Here is a 21,853-nt window from a genome sequence, read left to right on the forward strand (position 1 = left end):
ATTTATAAAAGGGAAAGTTCATTCAAGCGAGGACATTTAAACAGTTTGTGGTTTTAGAGTTGTATTTAGCTGTTCTATCTCAGTTTTATTTATAAGCAATTCCATTTTTTTCACTCTGTAAAACATACAAAACCCTCTATTGAAACAGTCCCACAATGATACATATTATAATTTTGAAGCTCTTAACATCATCTCAAAAGTTCTCGCCAACCCCCATTCTATGACAACTATCATTTAATTTTATTTATTCTTTTATTTATTAACAAAGGCAGAATTTCTTAACTTCTTAGCCTGTTTTTATGTAGCATGTTTCTGTCACTTTTTTTTTTTAATTCAGTATGATTATGTTAAATATCCTTAAAATGTGTAGAAAAAAAACTTTTCACTGCTCTTTTAACTTTTTTTATTTTAGATTTAAATTTGACAATGTAAATATTTGTATGATTTGTAATTTATATAGCTAAATTAAAAAAACAACAAAAAAAGAGAGTAGCTTCCTGCATGTTGCCGTAGTTTGCGCACCAAGTTTTGGCAGCTTTCTTTGGTCAGATGTAGAGATGTTTTCACAGAATGTACTTGTCATAAGATGTTGGAGGTGTAGATTTAAGAGTAAAAATATTGTGAAGGTTCAGGATATGAATTATATGTAAATATATGTTGTAATTTAAGTTCTTTTGTAGTTCAAAAACTTTCAAATTTTTCGTAACAACTTGTACATGATACATTGTTGGGGAAACATGATAGTTCTTTTTTATATTTGTATGCATTAACTGTCATTATGTTCATGTTGTCTTGTTAGTGTAATATTAGATCTGTGCTTAAAAAGATGCTCTTGATAAATTTCATCCATTTAGTTTTATATTGTTTATATTTCCTCTGTGAGTGCTGTGTCTTTTATTTTTCATTGTTTTAATATGACCTGGACAAGATCAAAGTTCATTTTCACAATTTATTTCAGGCACATCTTTACTCAAAAAAAAGGAAAAGACAAAAGTTTGATTTTTTTTTTTTTTTTTTGGTACATCAACAGTTTTTTGTTCACTATTCTTACACCTACTGGAAATTTCTGTTTTCCTGACATTTGAAAAAAAAAAGGGATTTAGGTATTTTTCTGCTATACACAATGAATATTTTGTTGTAATAAACACATCTACTCATAAAACCATTGTTTCATGACAGTTCATTTTTATTATTTGTCCTGTTAAGATTGCTGCATTTGTTAGCACTTTTTGCCACTTATCTACTAAAAGAGTTTGTGGTAAACAAAATAAAGAAGGTAGCAAAGAACTGCAGATTATTATTTGAGGCAGGTCCAAATAAATAATAAATTGAAAAGCAACTTTGTGCTTTAAAATGAAAAAGATATTTTGCCTTTTTTTATTTTGATGTTTAATAAATTCAATATCTGGTTTTAAAAAAAGGAAATATCCAAATACATAAACAACAACATGCAAAAACATCAAAAGTTTAGATGAGATCAAGCATTTGAAAGTATAAAATTATTGCGTTGTAATCCCAATGCCATTAGCAGCACCTCACGGTGATGTCATGGGATGAATTTTCAAAATAAAAAATTCATTCCATTTTTTATTCCACACTCCTAGTGATTGTTGTGTTTTTATTTTGAATGTTAAAAAGACATGTTAGCTTCCACACATCTGTTTTACCACAAAAACTGAGTTTACTTAAAAGTGACCACTTTCTTGCTTTTTTTGTTGCTGTTTTTCATTAAGTGTTTTTGACAATACATCTACCCAAACACTACAGGATTTATTGAAGCAAATTACACCTTATATTCTCGGCTAAGCACCTTTTACCTCTTACCTGTCTGTGTCTAGAAGTCAGATGACGAGTCAGCTGGAGAGATTCAAGGAGCCTTGAATGCTCGGATATATTTTGACTGGCTCATAAGTCCTGAAGGGCTGTATGGGATTCTGTAGCACCTCATGAACCCCTCCATGGAAACATCATGTCTTGTTTTGACACACAGAGGGCTCACCCATCAGTCCTGAACAATTATAGACCTGTTGCCTTGGCATCCCGCATCATCAACGTCGTCTCCTGTTGGCCCACCTGCCTAAGCATAAGCACATATCAGGACCAGCTGCAATTGTTGTGGAGCTGAAGATCCCATCTTCACCTTCTTCAACAAACCTAGTATCATTCATTGATTTCTTCAGTGGATTTAACACAATTCAACTTGATTTGCTTTGTCAGAAACTCCACACGAAAGGTGAATGTCACCTAAATCAGTAGTTACCGGACTAGATGATCACAGTTACTAAAGGTTTGTGTTTCTAACCAGATGGTCAGCAGCACAGGGAACTATACTCTCACCATTGTTTATCACTCTGCAGACGTCAGACGTCCAGTGCAAGACAGAATCATATCATCTGACAAAATACTTAGATGACTCTGCAGCTACAGAAAAAGAAATGGCAAACATTACTTCCATCATGGAAGAAATAGGCTTTGGGTGAACATGAACACCTCTGAGTTCACCTGGACAACAGGCTGGACTAAAGACAAAACAGGGAAATTGTGTACCAGAAGGAACAGTGCAAACTGTGCTTTTTGAGGAAGCTCAGGTTCCTCAAAATGTTGCAGATATTCTATAAGACTGTTGTTGACGGTACTACCTCTTCTGCTGTTATCTGTCGAGGTTGCGGCATTGAAGCTTAAAAAAGCTGAACAAATTGTTAAAGAATGCTGGCTCTGCTTTGGAGAGGATTTTGCACAATAGATTTTTCATTAAAGAAAGAATATAATGTCACTTAAGTGCATTCCTTTCACAAGATTACATTACAATAAGAGAGTTTCCTCTCTTATTGCAGATCAGAATTCTTCAGATCTGCTGTAATACAGATCAATGCAGGATATTCTTCCTCCCCATGGTCATATCTACAATAACTATGAAGAACTTTAATTTCCCTATGGAAATTTCCGATAAAGTATTTCTGAACACGTCTGAATTTAAATTGAATTCCTATAAAAGTGTCAGTGTTATTTTAGGAAGCTTAGCAAGCGTTCATTTTGACTATGTTCTTTGTTTAGGAGATTTTTCCCTGTGCTTTCGGTTTTGCAATATATTATGAGCCTGAGATTGGCAGTGATGGCAAATAAGTAACCTGCTTTTCTTCTTCCAAATGAAACGATTGTCTTATAACAACAATCGCAAGGGAGTGCCCTGGGTTAACGCCAACAGCAGGTATTCTCGCGAGATCCAAACTGTCCTACCACATTCTAGTGCAAGATGGAGAAGTGGATGTAACACGCATTTCGAGGTAAGCAGAAAGCCTTATTCCATATAAGCAGTGCCGACATGAATTTCTGCTCTCTCTAGTCACACCTGTTCCCCACTCTGTAGCAGCCATTGTTTCTGAATCGCCCGTCAATGAATCACACAGCAGAAACTAGCCTGTGCTAAGGAGTGGAGAATGCATCCTTTGCTATGCATACCGCCATGATCTGACGGATGGAGCATTGTGCGCAGCCCTTGGTGCTAGCCTGTTAGCTTCCCGAAGCTCTCAAACATACCCGTCGCTCACACCAACACTGAAGTTTTCTGTGTATAGGTATGTGGGCAGGCTCGGAAAGTCAAACCCAGTCATAGATTATTTGGCATTAATTGTCGTTGGTAAGTGCAGTGTAATTGTTAAACGCTAAAATGTGTATCTGGTCCGGAACTTGACTTTTCGCTGTTTGCTAACGTTAGCCTTCAAGGCTGAATGAAGCCGGAGGAACGTCGCGTAACTAGCTATTAACTCTGCTAACACTAGCGCCTACAGCAGTTTAAACTGCGTAGGTGGCAACCCGAAAAGTCTGTTATGTAGTTTAATGTTAGTAAAACTAGCCAAAGAAACTTTGAATCGTTTCTATACTGCTAATACTCAATATATTCCTTTTAACTTTCTTGTTTTTCTTTCGTGCAGGATTTATTTGTCTTGAGTTTGTGTATGACGTCAGTTGCTAATAACTAATGATGCAAGGTGTTTTTCCACATTCACACTAAAATGATGAGCTCCAGTATCTCTGATTCGGTGTAGGTTTGGACTTGAGATCTGATAGAACAAGTGACGGTAACAAAGTTGGAACAGCAAGACCTGTTGTAAACTAGATGAATAAATCTCAGATTAGTTACACCTGTTCACCTGCCTTGTCGCATCAGTCAATGACGTGACAGTGGTTCATGGCGAGGCATGTGACTGTAACAGGAGGAAATTGAGAAATTGATTAAAATATTGTTTGTAGTGGTTCTGAATGTGTCCCGCATGTGTTGGTGTTTGGTAAGCGAGGCTGTGCAATATATTTCTATATAGAAAAGGCTATTCTTATTTTATTTCTGCATAAACTAAGAATAACCAGATTTCTGGTCGGTTTGGGTTCACGTGAAAAAGAAACTGAAAACTCATGTTGCAAATTCATGCCAAAATGAAAGTCCCCTACCTCAAAATGGCAAATGTTGAAGCAAATCAGACACACCAGCTGGCCCTTAAGACCTACTAGCCAAGAATGGGTGATATAACATGTCTGAATTTCTGTTTTACGTTTGCAGTTTGGCATCAGAATATGACTCCATCCTGCCAGTTTGGTAGTTTACAACAGTGTTGTTTTTAAACATGTCAAATTCCTCTTTTGACTGATGTTCCCTTGATCTAACTGGTCTTACCTTACTGTAAAACCTCACTTGAGCTGCTAAAAGTAGACTACACGGATCCACAGTAATTGCAAGATGGTGCTGTGTAAATATTTCCCAAAAATCTGAGGAATGTTTCCAGCACCTTGTTGAATCTGTGCCAGAAAGAATTATGGCAGCTCAAATTAGAAGGGAGCCTTAAAGTCGCAATGCAAATTGCCTTTAAAGTCTGCTGAGGCATATTTCAATTACTGACCGTTGAAATGACATAAGAACTTGAAAACCCATTGCATAGTCCTATACTCTATGTTCTTCCATAAAATTCACAGAATAAACTTTAATTTAGTTTGGCGAACATACTCTAGATGCTGGGCACCTCATTTTTTGTTGACGTATCAGTGGGAGTTTTGTTATCTAATTTACATACGTCATTTTATTTCCAGACCGTGTAAAGGAAATCAAAAGCAAACAAATGGAAGAATGGTGATGCTGATGAACCAAAGCATTTTCTGGTATGTACCTTGAGCATCTTTTGTGCTCGTTTCCAACGCATTTCAGTCGATGCCCCACAAACATAAACCCATGTTATCTTTTTACCTCCTCTTATGCTTAATATCAACTAACTGTAGCCCATAAAGGAAAATAGAGATGTATATCTATGAGTTACAAGATTTATTTCAATTCATTTGAGGAAAAGTGTAGCCAACATCTCTGCAGTCCCCACACATCCTGGACACAGTTTGTACAGAGAGCTATTTGCAAAAACAGCTGCCACAGACAGCTTATTTTCCTACCTGATAAATAATCTGTCACTCTAACAGTCAATGTTCGCAGATCAATATAATGCACATTTGCACTAATGGAACCTTTTCTTCCACTTTTGACAAACATTCTGTATATTCACATTTACAAAAAACAAAAGGTTAATTCCTACATTATTTATTTTTAAAATGTCTTAAGTTAGAGCAAAGTGAAGCTAAGGTGAAATTCCTTATTTGTGTGTATAAACTTTGCAAATTGAGCTGATTCTGATTTATCTGTAAAGCACCAATTTCAGCACTTGTTGCTTAAGACACTACAGAAAAAAATCTAAACAGTCATACAGATGAAATTCAAGTTGTTTTATTGAAAAACATCTGAATTCTGTCACTGTATTTGTTTCGTTCTTGATATTTGAAATTGGAATGTGATATTTTATGAATTAAATGATTCAAATGTTTTTGTAAACACCCAGAAAGTTACTTTGGGTGTCTTTCTGGGAATCTACATAAGACTTAACATAAAAAGAAACCATAGAAGTAGGAAAAGATATATTATGCAGACAAAAATGGCAAATAATGTCTTAGATTCAGGGTCGTTATTGGCTGGATTGAGCTGCACCTTGCAAATTGTCTGTATTTAACCCACGTCCTCTTTGGTGTTATGATGGGAAAGTGAAGCTTTCCCAGGCAAACTCAGTATGCTTTCCTATAGATGATACCTTGAAAAGTTCTTAAGTCTAAGAGAAACTGATTTATTCAGTAAAATAATATACAAGTAAGATGTCATATCTTTGGTATTGCCCAGCATCAACATTCATATTTACTAAGAGCCAAGGAGAATATCTTTCTATCAGCTTCAGTCTCTTGCATTAAACTCCAGTGCTATTTTACATTTGGGCTGATGATTCAGTGGTATTTCCACTGCCATAATGTTAACTTTTAACTCAAATTTAGGCATGAGCTTGTACAAGATTCTCACAGTTTGATTACATTGAGTAAAAATATAGCTAAGTTAAAATATGTAGAAATTGGCATAGTTTTAAAACCTTTTGAACAAAAATATAGTCTGCCTTCTTTCAAACAAGAGAGCAACAATTATCCCCACTGGACTTTCAGCATGGGAAAAATGTGGCAGTCTTATTTCAGTCAGCTGACCCAGTAGTGTGCAGCGACAGCGTGTGTGGGGAAGGGGATGTAATACTTTGTCATAAAGCTGGAGAAAACTATGGTCACATTGGCATCTTTTCTGCCATAGAAACAGTGATGAAAAATGTTAGCTCTTTTTAAAAGCCTTGGAATACATTGATAATGCTTATTAACCTGTGCTTCCTCAAATTTAATCAGCCACTCTGGCTATATTTTATTATTATTTTTTTTACATTGTAATATCATTGTAGGGTACATTTAATTTAACTTAAAAATAGTTCATATATTTGTCTCTTAATTTGTTGAAAAATAAAACATAACCATGGTGACTCTTTTAGTAAGTGTTGAAAATGATCAGTAGCATTTCAAAAAAATTCAATCAATGTTGATAAATTCCTGTTCCAAATGCTTCCACCTCCTTAAATTATTCATGGACGCAGAAATAAAAGTAGCTTTGTTACTCTGTGAGTTCACGGTAGGTGTTTTATTTCCAACAGCTGGATGGGTGATTATGCTACTAGCTGTTTCGGCCGCACAATAAAACAACTTTCTGTTGTTTTGCATTTGTGGGTTGGAAGTTTCAGATAACAAGAACATATTCAGAATATAATCTGTTGCTGATGTGTTTAATTCCTGTTGACTGCAAAGAATGTGCTTACTGTTAAAGTTGACAAAACGTCATTTGATTTGCCTGAGGATTAGAGAAATTTATGAAAATAACCATATAGTTTTACTTTATGTTTTACAATTATTATACAATGAAATACTCCATAATACATTGAAACCAAAGAACAAAACATTTTACAGGCCCAAGCATTTGTTTAGCAAATAAAAGTACTGTATAAACATTTTTTTTTTTTTTACAAATAACTACTGTACTGTAAAATAATAATTTTAATCATCAATACGAACTGAAGGCTTCAAATTGTGGAGATCAGCACCGCCCCACTGCGACCCGAGTCATTGGATTAGAACGGGAGAAAATGAAAAAATGATTATGAAAAAGAACAACAAAGTACAGTAGGACAAATAGTGACTCACATGTATTTCACTGCTCTTCTGACTGAGCCGCTGCATCCTGACTCCGCTCTGTCGCGTTTTTTTTCTTCTAAGGCCCGCGGTGCAGGTGTGTTATTTCGAGAGTAGAACATAGTTACTGGTAGTTGTTGTCGCTCTTTTTTCTTCTGGGCAAAAAGATTTTTGAAATTGGCAAGCTGTTTTACGTACATGTACATATTAAACCGCAACATTATTGACACACAAGTAGAGAAAAAGCGGAGAGACTGTTTAGTCAATCAGAATGCAGAACACAATGCACGATGCAAATCCGTGACGCAGCGAGACCGCGAAAGGTGAACCGTGATATAGCGAGGGTTCACTGTATATGTATTCTAGAGCAGGGGTTTTCAAAGTCTGAGAAAGCTAGCCCTCTTCCTCTGAAAGCAAATTGTTATTGCTATTATTTCTGTAGACTGTTAGCTGTTGCTATATTTGATGTTCCAGTCATACGTGTTTCACTGATGCTGTGGGGTTTACCTGCTTTAGCAATGTGTAACACCACATGAAATGATGATTCGGTTTCCTTGACATTTACAGCGCTAAAATTACAAACCACTTTCTGCTATGACGGTTCATTTAGCCTACTCTCAAATTCCCTGGGCTTGGCAGGCAATACTCTGGCAGTGGAGCATCTTCCAAACTTAAAATAATCATGGTCATGGTCTCTTATTTTTTCAGTTTGCTTCGCCTAGAGTCTAGACAGTCTCTCCTTAAGTCTAAGTTCTTATTTTGCTTTTTGAGATTCGCGTTGAGCATGCGCTATGGCTTTATACTTTACGTTGGTGCAGTATTCAAGATAAGGCGTAATAAAGGATTTATATAAATGTCAGTACAGGTGGACTTGCTCTACAATAGCACTTTGCAATTCGTCCAGTTTGAATGTGACTCCACTCAAAGGGTCATGGATGGTGCAATTGGCAAGTTGCTCACCATAGAGTTAAGTACTAAAAATCTATCCATTTAGTTACTGGGATAGGCTTGGTGAAGGTGGTTAAATGTTTGCAGTTGCTTTTTCTAGTTTTATATTTTCTTCCTTATGGAAGAAAATACACCCCGTACACACCCCACACTTCAAAAATCCCTCTTTTAGAGTAAAGAATATGATCTTTTGGCTGAATAAAGAAAATATTAGAAGTTAATTAACTGACATTCATGGTAACGACTAAAAATGCTGAACATTTTTCAAAGATTGTTGAAGTGGAATTAAGCTGTTTAGGTGAGTTTTTTGGGGGGCGTGGGGTCACAGCTCTTCACAAGTTACTCATGAATTGTTACTATTAGGATGTGCTCTTTTTAAATCAAAATCTTCTTTTGACATATAATTTACATATCTGACATCTAATTTATGTATATTTATTTGGCTTGCTCTTAAAAAAAAACGAAACACTTGTTTCCTACTCGAGTTTGGCATTATATTTGTCACTGATAAAGTAATTGTGGATTAATTATTGACAACAGTTTAATGGGGTTTTCATCAGTACTGACTCACTTCAATCACAAATGCCTAAAATTATAAATGAACTATTTGTGGGTGGAAACATGAGGATGTCCTCCAGTTTCATTGACTTGCTGTTAATTTATAGAATATGTTTTGTGTATACATGGTGTCTAGTTGTGGTGGTTCTGATTGCGTTGTTGCTCAGCTGTTTTCATCAGCAGTGTATTAAGAGATGCGTCTTTTGAGAGCAGAGACATGATGTTCTGGGTTGTGTAGCTCATTGGGACAAATGAAAATGTCACTTTTTACATTTTCTTTATTCCTCCTGTTTGGTCGTTTGTTGGGTGTACTCTGCATGATGTGTTACTGTGATGCATTCTGAAGATCGTCGCTGGTCCATATTAATATGCACTGAAAAAAACACAGCGGCGGCTACACACTCCCAGCAGTGGTACCGTTATTCACTTTTTGCACACTACCCGGTCATGACAGTGCCAATAGCTAAAGGCTTTGAACTATGGAAACAGGCGCGTATAGAGTAACATACTGGACTTTTTATTAGCCTTGGTTGTCGGCCGTCAGTTTGCTCGATCGTAAATTAGAATCAAAGCCGCAGTGTCACGTTAGACCAGTCCGACAATGATTCAGCGACTTATTTTGCGTTTCGGCTCGGTGTCCAACCAACGGTGGCTAGCCTGCTAGCTAGCGCGTGCCGCGACTGTGTTTCTGTGAAAATTTGGATAAACTGATTCCTAACGGAGAGTCTTCAAGCTTTTCAGGTATTTTATATACAACCACGACACTGTCGCTGTTCCCAAAGGGGTGTTTGTTGGTTATTTCCCTGCTGAAGAGGGGGCAGCATAAAAGTGTGTACTGTAAGGTCTTTTGCGGCCTGCTGATCCCCGACCTGTATTTTTGAATAGTCCGGGTTAGGAGCGGTTGGTGAATCTGTGAGCTCCTGTTTGACAGCTCTGGCACAATTTGTAAAAACTGGTCGATTTCTGTTTGGATACATTTCGCGAGTTGGCTATTTATTACAAATGTGTTTTGTTTTGTGGTTTGTTTGACTTTTACGAGTAATAAGTTAGCATTTACACGGGAGAACGTTTAATAGTTTACCGGTAGCTTGCTGTTAGCTTGTTAGTGGTTAACATATCCGTAGAAACGTTATCGATCGAGGTAGTCGCTAAATTGTTCTCTCAGATATGTGCAGTTCTTTTTTGGTTGTCGCTGGGTAACCAACTAACCAAATCTGTTTAGATTAATTTTTAAAATTATACAAATCAAAAGTGACAAGTTAACATTGAGCGAAGAACGGGATGCTATGGTGAGGTTAGCTTGTTTAGCGAGGAGGCTATAACTTTGATCAGTGTAATGTCGGAGAGTTAATGATGGATCAAGCTTGCGGTGAAGTTGGTGTTACGTTTAAGTGATATCTCACTTGAGTCTTTTTAAACAGAGTTTGGGTTTGATAGATGGGGTTATTTTAATTTAATTAACTTTGTGTCGCATGATGCTTTCAAGCTAACAGCTAATGTCCTGCCCTGGTCTGCTTTGTGATGATTAGACGTTTCAATAAACAGAGGAAATGTGCAGCTATAACCACATATTGATCAGATCTCATGAAGAGTCTTTTAATAGTAATTGCATGGTTAAAATACCTTCCTGTGATGTTTCAGTCCGTGCTTTATACAACTCTTTAAGTATGGAGGTAGCAGTCTGTTGGTAGGCTACATTGTGTACTTTGCTGATAAATTGGTGCTTTTAAATAATGTAAGCCATATCTGCAGAATTGAATTTACCATCTGCATCTGTGTTGTTTTCTGATGTGAGGGACTGTGTTGCTGATTGCAGGTAACCTGACTGGAAGATGCTCTGAATTGGGTATTGCCAAATAATTTTCTGTAAGTATGTTAACTCTTTACTCCAGCAGTTTAGTTGAACTCTTATCTATGCATCCTTTTTTTACTTTTGTTTTAGATGTGTGAATTTTAATATTTGTTTTATTTATACATTTTCTAAACATATTTTGTGTCGTGTGTATTCTGATGTACTTTCATAATTTCTTAAAGGAGCAGAAGACAGAAAATCTCTACAATGAAGGTTGACAGAAGCAAATTAAAGAAAACGCCTACGGAAGCTGTGAGTGTGCTTAAAATTGACAATGAGGGGTTTTTAAAGTGCAGCATTATGAATTTGTACCTTAAACATGGTTCAAACTTTTAAGTGCCCAGTTGATTTCAAGTTAATCTTTTCAGTCTAATTTTGGTTTCTACCTTATATATTTGAAACTGTGAACATTTACTGTAAATTGAATTTTTCTTTTCAGTTCTTCCATTGCAATATCATGAGATCTCATAAAAAGATAATTAATGATTAATACAGAGGCTTTCTTGACTATTTAAAAATTTGACTTGGTATAAAACTTAGTTATGTAATTAATAATAGCTTAAGTTATGATTTCTTTACAGCAATAATTTTTAATGTTTGAAATTAAATTAGCCATTGAGCCAAATACATTAGGTATTTTTTTAAGATTCAGTTCTGTTTATCACAGCCATTTCTGTGATAAAGCAAGAATATAATACATCTCGTTTACTGCAGATTTAGCCCAGTCTATCTGCTTTTAAAGAAGTGTAAACAGGATTTTATGTGCACAATTGTAAAGTGACAAAGTATTCACAGGTCTTTTTTTCTATTGTAAGTTGACTTTGCTGTTTCTGCCGATTTTTGATTTAACAGCCAGCTGACTGCAGGATTCTTATAGAGAAGCTAAAGGCATGTCATGATGAGCAGCTATTGGTTGAACTGCAACAAATCAAGACCTGGAACATTGGCAAGGTACTTTCCAACAAAACTGTTAAAATAGATGTATCTTTCCTTAATGTTTTCTGTTACCTATGCCCTTTTGACAATGAAGTTGTGGTTATCATGCTCATGCAATGCAGTTTAAACTGAAATCAGATTTCAGCTGTATCCAACACATTTTTTTGATTCTTATACAGTATTTCTATTCTTGGTTAAGTAAAAGTAAATTTACTTACTTTTACTTAAGTAAAAGTAAGTAAATTTTATTTTACTATTTTTGATTGATTTGATTTTACTAATCTAAGTGTATCATCACCACCATACACTGATGAATCCAGTTTGTCCAGTGCAAATATTGTAAGTTTTTGATTGTTTTTGGCATGTTGGATCTATTTTCTTGTCATACAGTGAGCCAATTGATATCGATCACTTCCTCAGATACTTGGCAAATTTCCATATGGCAATTAGGAAAATGTTAGGGTTGTGAGTACTTCACTTTTTTTCTGTTTTGGTCGACAGTGTGAGCTCTACCATTGGGTGGATCTGCTGGATCGCTTTGATGGCATTCTGTGCGATGCAGGCCAGACAGTGGAGAATATGTCATGGTTGCTCGTGTGTGACCGTCCAGACAATGGACAGCTCAAAGCCTTGCTTTTGGCAGTGCTTAACTTCACAGCTCTGCTCATTGAGTACAGCTTCTCTAGACATCTCTACAGTTCCATAGAGGTGGGCTCATACACTTTGGACCATTATGTTTTTTTCTTCTTTCCATCTCAGAAGAAAAAGTGACACCATGTGCTAACTACCTCCCTCTGTAATCTCTGCTCTCACTCCTTTGCAGCACTTAACCACCTTGTTAGCATCATGCGACATGCAAGTGGTCCTGTCTGTGCTGAACCTATTGTATGTGTTCAGCAAACGCTCCAACTATATCACAAGACTTGGATCTGATAAAAGAACACCTCTCCTGGCTCGCCTACAACACCTGGCTGAGGTTTACACAATGATGCTCCATTTCTCATCACCATCAGTGTAGCTGTCATTTTTGGGGTATCGAAACTTACATTATTTGTTTCCTACAGAGCTGGGGAGGAAAGGAGAATGGCTTTGGCCTGGCTGAATGCTGCAGGGATCTCACTATGACGGTATAAATGCTCATACAGTGATGCCCAGTTGCTAACTATTTAGATCATGACGGTTAGTAGGATTACTAGCAGCATATATGTATAGTAATAATGTACTTCTATTTGTATGTTTATGAACAGAAGTATCCTCCAAGTGCCACCACACTGCACTTTGAGTTTTACGCTGAACCGGGCCCAGAGGTCAAAGTGGATAGAAAGGTAAAGGTCAAGCAGTCATATTTAATTAAACTAGCAGATATTCAACTAATATATTACCTTAGGTTTTATGTAATTGTTCTAAATTTTTATTTTTTCAGCAGACAAGTAGTAACACACTACACTATATTCACATCGAGCAGCTTGACAAGGTACTGTTATAATGGAATTGATACGGCTTATAAAGATAATGAGACTTCGCTTTTACACATGGTATGTTATGTTTGATAGATTTCAGAAAGTCCATCTGAAATCATGGAGTCGCTGACCGTCATGTACAACATCCCTAAAGACAAGCAGACACTTCTGTTCACTCACATTCGTCTGGCCCATGGTTTCTCAAATCACAAAAAGAGGTTGCAGGCCGTGCAGGCTCGACTACATGCCATTTCTATACTGGGTGAGTAGAAGCATCATTTCTGGGAAAAAGGCATATTTTTCTGCAGTTACTCTATTCTTAATTTCTCTATTTGCTTTCAGTGTATTCAAATGCACTTCAAGAGTCAGCCAACAGTATTTTATATAACGGCTTGATAGAGGAGCTGGTGGACGTCTTGCAGATTACAGATAAACAGCTTGTGGTAAGAAATTAGTTGCTATTTCTGCTCAATGACTTCCAACTTTCTTTTGCACAGACATTGTATTTATAAAACTGGAAGAGATACCAAGATTGCTTTCAGATAATTAGATGTTCCTTGGGGTAGTTTTTTTCTACTTATATTCATGTCTTTTATGCATTATTGGATTTTGTTTCAGGATATCAAAGCAGCATCTCTGCGCACTTTAACATCAATAGTCCATCTGGAGAGGACACCCAAGCTTTCAAACATCATCGACTGCACGGGCACAGCGTCCTATCATGGCTTCTTGCCTGTGTTGGTGCGCAACTGTATACAAGCAATGATTGGTGAGGATTTCTTAAATCTGGAATTTTAAAATGTTTTCTTATTTACTCAAGTGATACTTTTACATTCTGCTTTTATGTTTTGCAATTTTAATAAAGCTACTTTTGTGGTTACTGTGTTTATATCTGAGTGAAACATCTCCCAATTTGGAGTGTGTGATTTGCATCACCAGAGGAGGGGCAGCAGCAGCAAACTTACTAAATCCACAGTATTCCATGTTTGAATTTGGTTATAATTACATTACTCAATTATAATTATTTATTTTATCTGTTTTCTGCATTGCCTTTACATGTTCACAGTTCTTTTCTGCTATAGAAATCATTTACTTAATTGTTTGTTTAAAAATTCGTTTTATTTTTTTCATTAATTTCATCAATTTGTTGAAAAGTTGAACTGAAAAAGAAATGAATTGTGCTCTGTGACTTTGTCTCTAGTCTGTATACTAAACTAAATTAAATGAAATGACTCAGGTGGACATTTGACTCTGAATTGTTGAAATTTTGTTTTCCAAGATCCTTCCATGGAACCATACCCGCACCAGTTTGCCACAGCGCTCTTCTCATTCCTCTACCACCTGGCTAGCTATGATGCTGGAGGCGAAGCCCTCGTTTCCTGTGGCATGATGGAAGCCCTTCTGAAGGTACATTCAGATCATAATAATGAATATTCATAACTGAAAAGTTTTCATTTGGGGCAAATTGATTGCTAATTTTCACTTATGTCTTAGGTGATCAAGTTCTTGGGCGATGAGCAGGACCAAATCACCTTTGTGACACGAGCAGTACGGGTTGTGGACCTCATCACCAATCTTGACATGGCTGCCTTTCAGTCCCACAGCGGCCTTTCCATCTTCATTTGCAGACTAGAGGCGAGTTATACAAATTGAGTTTTTCTTTAGTTCTGATCCAGCTGCACTTCCTTGCTGTCATTACTCACCAAGTTACTGTCTCTTTGTAGCATGAGGTGGACTTGTCGCGGAAAGAGTGCCCTTTTGTCATCAAGCCAAAGATCCAGAGGCCTAGTGCAACTGTGGAGTCTGAGGACATGGACACAGACATGGAGCGTAAGTTGGAACTCATGGACTTATCAAACTTTACATTCACTTTTATACTAAAACCTGAACTCAGAATTATATAAACAAACACCACAAGAGACTATTAGGGTTAGTAAGAGAAAAGTGAGACAGTTCATCTGATAGAGAGGAGAGGCTAGTTAGAATCTGGTGTGGAAAAAAATAGGATGGAATCCACAAATGTATCCAATCTTTAGATCAATCTCAATCCTGATTTTTACTCATATCTTTAGTTTTAGTCATCCACATTTATTATCAGTAGCATCCATTGATGAGCCCAATGTGCCCTGTGTGAATAATCTTTTGTTTTTGGTATGTGGGAACTATTTTTTTAGGTTTTAATTTCTTCATTGTATCCCGTCATTCATCTGTTCAACAACTGTCTGTCCATATGTTTTTAAGTCATCATCTTAAAGCTCCTCCTAGTTTGATCTCGTTGTTTGTTACAAAATAATTATTGTTCAAGACTGCTTCCATAACAACAAATAATTGGTCTTTTCTCCTGTGCTGAACTCTCAATTCATTGAATCTGAATCCATTGGAAGATTCTTAGAAAGGGATGACTAATAGAAATTAATATCTTTCATATCTGCAGTAATCATGAGACGTAAATATATCTTATGCTTACTGGGTTTCACTTTGATAGAAAGTGAAACCTCAGTAGTTTTTGACACATGCTCTACAGCTGGATAGTTTTTAGTGTGAAGGGAAACACCCAATTATTAGTGCAATTATTGTTAAAAACTTAAAATTAAAAACGCTCGCTGATTTATTTATTTATTTTTTGATATGACATGATTAATTCACAATAGTGTCAGAAGTTGCCATGGAGAGTAGCCCTGGACCATCATCATCTTCTGGCTCCAGACCGGAGGTCGATCACCGAGCACAGAGCAGTTCTTCTAACACGCCTCGCACAGGTAAACGACGCATTCATAAAAATGCAACAACAAAAAAACAAAACAGCTATGGCTACTGTTTCACCACAATGATGATATTCCTTTAGGCATGCAGTGTATCCCGCAGAGGGCCGCTCTGTTGAAGTCAATGCTAAATTTCCTGAAGAAAGCCATCCAGGATCCTGCCTTCTCTGATGGCATTCGTCATGGTAGGTTATTGACAAGATGTCTCTCATTAATTATAATAGTAGGTTGCTTTATTTTTTAATTTTTTTAAAGATTTTCCTAAAAGTCTGCACATTTCAACCATCTTGTCTGCTGTTAATTGCATTTTTTTCTGTGGGTTTAGTAATGGACGGGTCCCTGCCTACCTCACTTAAACACATCATCAGTAATGCGGAATACTACGGCCCCTCATTGTTCCTCCTGGGTATGTACACAGTAGCCCTTCAATTGTGTAAGCTTACTTGGATTTAGGTGCATTTTATATTTAGATGTTTTAGCAAGGTAACATTAAATTGTCACTCATTTCAATACGTTTCGGTTTTTGTTGCTGTCCTGGATTGTAATTTTTTTTCGCTTCCACCTTGTGCCCTTAGCGACAGAGGTGGTGACGGTTTTTGTGTTCCAGGAGCCATCCCTGCTCTCCTCCCTGCAGGATAATGGTCTCACTGATGTCATGCTGCATGCCCTTCTTATCAAAGATGTGAGTTTCCAACATTTGGGTTCCAGGACCTTTTCCCTGATGGATTCTGATATATTTTTATCCAGCTGTCAGTATTGCAGTTCTGGCTGAACTGCTTTATTTGCTGTAGATATCAATGAAAACTAGATTTGTTGGAAACGGTGGCTACGTTTTGTGGGTTATGAACATAAAAACAAAGGGAATAATTAAAATTTGCTTCATGTGAAAATAAAACGCTAAAGGTAAATGTATCATTCTGTTTACTCAGGTTCCTGCTACCCGTGAGGTGCTGGGTTCTCTCCCTAATGTGTTCAGCGCTCTCTGCCTGAATGCCAGAGGTCTGCACTCTTTTGTTCAGTGCCAGCCTTTTGAGCGCCTCTTCAAAGTGCTTTTGTCCCCGGACTACCTGCCTGCCATGCGGAGGCGACGTAGCTCTGACCCTTTGGGTGAGTTTCCTGACTGTGCCGTTTCTCACATACTCTCTCTGAAAATATTTGAATACATAACATGCTACTTTTATTTGTTTGTGTTTTTTGCTTTAGGTGACACTGCATCTAATTTGGGCAGTGCTGTGGATGAGCTCATGAGGCACCAGCCCACTTTAAAAACAGATGCAACTACTGCCATCATAAAGGTAGATATGCTTTTTATCTAAAATCATTCTTAAGTGTGACCAAATCAAATTCTGCAAGAGTATTGAAGCTGAATTACCTCTGCAGTTGCTGGAGGAGATCTGCAACTTGGGTCGAGCCCCAGAGTACATCTGTCAGAAACCATCTATCCAAAAAGCAGATGGCACCGTGGCAGTGCCACCTGCGCGCTCCAGTCATGCTGCTGAAGAAGCTTCAAGCGAAGATGAGGAGGAAGAAGAGGCCCTCCACACGTTCAGCCAACAGCAGGGGGAGCCAGAGAGCAACAGACAGTCAGTGCCACTTGAACTGTATGACTCTGAGTTCATAACACAATAGAACAAAATGACTCTTTAAATATGTTTGTGTCCATTTATTTTACTGAATGCCATAGGGCTGAAATTTTAATGATATGACTCTTTTTGCAGGGTTGTAGGGACAGAGGAACGGATACCAATTCCTCTGATGGACTATATTCTTAATGTGGTGAGTATTTCTCTGACTGTTATGTAGTTTATTTTTGCTAGAAGATTTAAGCAATAGTTAAAATGTGTTAAACTGCATATATAACAATGTTTGAAAGTATTTCTTCTAATGGTTCATCTTTTCAACTGAATAAAATTGTCCAGTAGACAATTTTAAAAGATATTGTCACAAATGTCAAAGGCATTTTCATTTGAAACATGTTCATTTGCCTTTGTAAGTGCATCACTTTGCTATGCATGTTTGATTTTTTTTTTTTTAGATGAAGTTTGTGGAATCCATACTGAGCAACAATACCACAGACGACCATTGTCAAGAGTTTGTCAACCAGAAGGGATTGTTACCTTTGGTCTCTATTTTGGGCCTCCCCAACTTGCCCATCGATTTCCCCACCTCTGCAGCCTGCCAAGCTGTGGCTGGTGTCTGCAAGTCAATATTGGTGAGCTGGCAAACAGATTGTGATGCATTTTTTCCAGATGTGTCTTAGGATTGAAAACATACATTTTTGTCTCTTCCTTATCCCTAGACTCTCTCACATGAGCCCAAAGTCCTCCAGGAGGGCCTGTGCCAACTGGACAGTATTTTAACATCTCTGGAGCCACTGCATCGTCCAATAGAGATGCCCGGTGGGTCGGTGCTTCTCAGAGAGCTGGCCAACGCAGGCCATGTTACCGATGCCACACTGTCAGCGCGTGCGACACCCCTCTTGCACGCCCTAACTGCAGCTCACGCCTACATCCTTATGTTTGTCCACACATGCCGAGTCGGACAGGTACTTTTTGATTGGATATTGTTTGGGGTGAAAGGTGGATTTCTGGAATGTTGGATTTGAGTGTGAGTGTTTTTGTTCTCTCACAGAGTGAAATCAGAGCAATCTCAGTAAACCAGTGGGGCTCCCAGCTGGGGTTAAGTGTCCTGAACAAGCTGAGCCAGCTCTACTGCTCTTTGGTTTGGGAAAGTACCGTGCTGCTGTCCCTTTGCACTCCGAACAGGTTAGTGCCACATTCTTTAAGCTTTCTGTTTTACGCTTACACCTGGCTGTGTTTATATCCTCAATTATTGTGTGTCTGCCCCAACAGTCTGCCCCCGGGATGTGAATTCGGCCAGGCGGACATGCAGAAACTGGTACCCAAAGAGGAGAAGCCATCTGGCACTTCAGCAACAGCAGCGTCTGGATCCAGGAGAACTGGTAATGTCACCCTTAACTTAGTTTTTAACTACAGTCATTTATCTGAATGCTCCTATTAACCTAAGAGTTTTTTTATTCCGTTTCAGCAGAAACCGACGCTGTGTCTGTGGATTCAGCGGCTGGTGGTCTACTGGAAGGCATGTGTCTAGATGGGGACACCTTGGCTCCTATGGAGACTGACGAACCCTCTGCATCAGATCCTAAATCAAAGTCCAAACTTACCCCAGCCATGGCCACTCGCATCAAACAAATCAAACCTTTGCTGTCTGGTAGGTAAACTGCTAAAACACAAATAAGGTTTATAAAGCGTTTTTTTTAATGCTGCTATAATCGTCTAACTTCTTGTTCTTGCAGCATCATCCAGGTTAGGCAGGGCTCTGGCTGAACTCTTTGGCCTTTTGGTAAAACTGTGCGTAGGCTCCCCGGTGCGTCAGCGCCGCTCCCACCACGCCACAAGCACAGGCACCACTCCTACGCCTGCTGCTCGGGCAACGGCCTCTGCCCTCACCAAACTTCTCACCAAAGGTCTGAGCTGGCAGCCCCCTCCGTACACACCCACACCACGGTTCAGGTAGGAAGAAACTACTGCTGCTGTTTCCAGTATTACTTTGCACCTTAGAGATTTAGAGATTGTAACTCTGTTTGTCTCGGCAGGCTGACCTTCTTCATCTGCTCAGTGGGCTTCACATCTCCCATGCTGTTTGATGAAAGGAAATACCCCTACCATCTCATGCTGCAAAAATTCTTTTGCTCTGGAGGACATGATGCTTTATTTGAGTAAGTTCTGCCAAATGTTGTGACATGTTTAGCTCAATATTGACTTTATTTGGATGATAATGTAACATGCGGTCTGTTATGGCATTTTTTGTATAGTTACAAAAAAAACTGATCTGAATTTCCAAAGTTGTGATTCTAAGAATACTTTTAGACGTTTTTTCTTATTTTTTTGTAATTAAATCCCCTCCTATTTGCAGTACGTTTAACTGGGCCCTGTCAATGGGTGGGAAAGTGCCTGTGGCCGAGGGGCTGGAACATGCAGATCTCCCAGATGGGACGGGGGAGTTCCTGGATGCCTGGTTAATGCTGGTGGAGAAAATGGTTAATCCAAGTACTGTGTTGGACTCGCCTCACTCCCTGCCTGCTAAAATGCCAGGGATCACTCCCACCATGCCCCAGTTCAGTGCGCTGCGCTTCCTAATAGTCACCCAAAAGGTCAGTATATGAGTAGGACTGACATTTTGAGTTTTTCTAGTTGATATTTAGTGGCATCAATAATTTAATACATGATTCATCCCTCAAAATAATGAGTCAAATCAGGAACTGTAAGGTTGTTGTTTTTTTATCTTGCCTTGTAGAAATCCATATTCTTGAGCAGATAAAATGTTTTTCTTTTTTTACGTTTTTCACCTAATGGACAGGTGCACTGGGACTGTAATAAAAACACAGGCAGCTTTTCAATTCTAATTTTAGGTATCGATTTCCTTTTTTTTGAAATAGGACCCTTAAATCTGAACTTGCAGTGGGAGAAGATGTACCTCTGATAAAGGACTGTTAATTTTATTTTTCTTGTTTAAATTTTAGAACAAAAGACCTAAAATACTGGGTGCAGAACAGTTTGCTCTAATATTAACAACATGTTTTAAGGGCAGTTAAGTTTTATTTGGGTCTAAGGCCCAAACTGGAGAAAGCCTAGAGAGTTTGAATTGAGTTTCTTATTCCTTAAGTAGCTTGTTATTCTTTAATACCAGGAACCAAGTCTTTGTTTTTTTTTCTCCCTCAGGCTGCATTCAGCTGCATCCGCAGTCTGTGGAACAGGAAGCCACTAAAGGTGTATGGAGGCAGGATGGCTGAATCTATGCTGGCCATCCTCTGCCACATACTGAGAGGAGAGCCTGTTATCCAGGAGCGTCTGGCCAAGGAGAGAGAGGGCACGACTCGCCCAGATGAAGAAGGAACGTCCAGTAGTTCTTTGGCGCCCAGCGGACCCCCAGGAGGATCATCGACCAGTGCCGAAACATCAGCAGCAAGTGGAACTCCCTCTGGAGTGCCAGCTGTAGGATCAGCTGACGATTCTACCATTTCCACTCCTCGACATGAGCCTCAAGTCAATCAGGCTCAACTTACTCAGGTACTGTTTTTGCATTTTGACTGAAGCTTTGTGCCATTTCTTATTTAGTTTTTGTTGGATACGAGTCAACCACATATTGGTGACATAGTTTTGATTCAGTCAGGAGAGTTTGTAGCAGATTGATGAATTCAGACTTTCTTTCTTAAAGTTGATGTGCATAGTTTGCAGTAGTCTCACTTCAAAAATAAGCTATATTAACTCCATTATTCTTCATATGTCCACTGCTTTTTAAAACATTTGACACACTTTATATTTTTTTCTTCATATTGTTATGAAATTTGTATTGCTTATGACTTTATTTCTGTGCTGAAGTGGAGAATAAACACAGTTGTGTTGGGTTTTAGCTCATGGACATGGGATTTTCAAGAGAGCATGCCATGGAGGCCCTACTCAACACTAGCACTATGGAACAGGCCACTGAGTATCTTCTGACACATCCTCCTCCCCTTCTCGGTGGAGCAGTAAGGGTAAGACATCACATCCAGGCACATAGAAATGTGTTTTTCCTTAATTAGATTATCTGACGTGGCTTTATTTTGTCAGGACTTGACTATGTCTGAGGAGGACCAGATGATGAGGGCTATCGCCATGTCGCTTGGGCAAGAGGTCAGCATGGAGCAGCGTTCTGACTCTCCTGAGGTTTGTCTGTTTTTTTTCTTCTCCCAAGAGGATCCA

At 38.3% G+C, this 21,853-nt stretch overlaps 1 protein-coding gene across 12 annotated transcripts in view; it reads left to right on the forward strand.

The window, feature by feature from the left end:
• Positions 1–3,243: 3,243 nt before the first annotated feature.
• huwe1 (HECT, UBA and WWE domain containing 1, E3 ubiquitin protein ligase) overlaps positions 3,244–21,853 on the forward strand; it is a 40,959-nt gene continuing 22,349 nt past the window's right edge. For 5 of the 12 annotated variants that reach the window (XM_023337397.1, XM_023337458.1, XM_023337447.1 and 2 more), the window contains exons 1-35: positions 3,244–3,284; positions 5,080–5,148; positions 10,895–10,944; positions 11,113–11,182; positions 11,783–11,881; positions 12,368–12,574; positions 12,690–12,842; positions 12,931–12,993; positions 13,114–13,191; positions 13,290–13,340; positions 13,420–13,588; positions 13,669–13,769; positions 13,945–14,095; positions 14,606–14,733; positions 14,821–14,961; positions 15,051–15,156; positions 15,978–16,085; positions 16,172–16,273; positions 16,414–16,494; positions 16,664–16,770; positions 17,018–17,195; positions 17,292–17,383; positions 17,469–17,689; positions 17,807–17,864; positions 18,124–18,300; positions 18,388–18,633; positions 18,720–18,853; positions 18,941–19,050; positions 19,137–19,319; positions 19,405–19,621; positions 19,705–19,827; positions 20,025–20,262; positions 20,831–21,178; positions 21,523–21,645; positions 21,722–21,817. In XM_023337397.1, coding sequence (XP_023193165.1) covers positions 11,138–11,182; positions 11,783–11,881; positions 12,368–12,574; positions 12,690–12,842; positions 12,931–12,993; positions 13,114–13,191; positions 13,290–13,340; positions 13,420–13,588; positions 13,669–13,769; positions 13,945–14,095; positions 14,606–14,733; positions 14,821–14,961; positions 15,051–15,156; positions 15,978–16,085; positions 16,172–16,273; positions 16,414–16,494; positions 16,664–16,770; positions 17,018–17,195; positions 17,292–17,383; positions 17,469–17,689; positions 17,807–17,864; positions 18,124–18,300; positions 18,388–18,633; positions 18,720–18,853; positions 18,941–19,050; positions 19,137–19,319; positions 19,405–19,621; positions 19,705–19,827; positions 20,025–20,262; positions 20,831–21,178; positions 21,523–21,645; positions 21,722–21,817 — 4,434 coding nt within the window. In that variant the 5' untranslated portion in view covers positions 3,244–3,284; positions 5,080–5,148; positions 10,895–10,944; positions 11,113–11,137. Of the gene's footprint in view, positions 3,285–5,079; positions 5,149–9,515; positions 9,820–10,894; positions 10,945–11,112; positions 11,183–11,782; positions 11,882–12,367; positions 12,575–12,689; positions 12,843–12,930; positions 12,994–13,113; positions 13,192–13,289; positions 13,341–13,419; positions 13,589–13,668; positions 13,770–13,944; positions 14,096–14,605; positions 14,734–14,820; positions 14,962–15,050; positions 15,157–15,977; positions 16,086–16,171; positions 16,274–16,413; positions 16,495–16,663; positions 16,771–17,017; positions 17,196–17,291; positions 17,384–17,468; positions 17,690–17,806; positions 17,865–18,123; positions 18,301–18,387; positions 18,634–18,719; positions 18,854–18,940; positions 19,051–19,136; positions 19,320–19,404; positions 19,622–19,704; positions 19,828–20,024; positions 20,263–20,830; positions 21,179–21,522; positions 21,646–21,721; positions 21,818–21,853 lie in introns of those variants that run through there. The other 7 variants (XM_023337415.1, XM_023337441.1, XM_023337418.1 and 4 more) reach the window with 7 other exon arrangements.

Source organism: Xiphophorus maculatus, chromosome 1, assembly GCF_002775205.1.
Source record: "Xiphophorus maculatus strain JP 163 A chromosome 1, X_maculatus-5.0-male, whole genome shotgun sequence".
Classification (NCBI taxonomy): domain Eukaryota; kingdom Metazoa; phylum Chordata; class Actinopteri; order Cyprinodontiformes; family Poeciliidae; genus Xiphophorus; species Xiphophorus maculatus.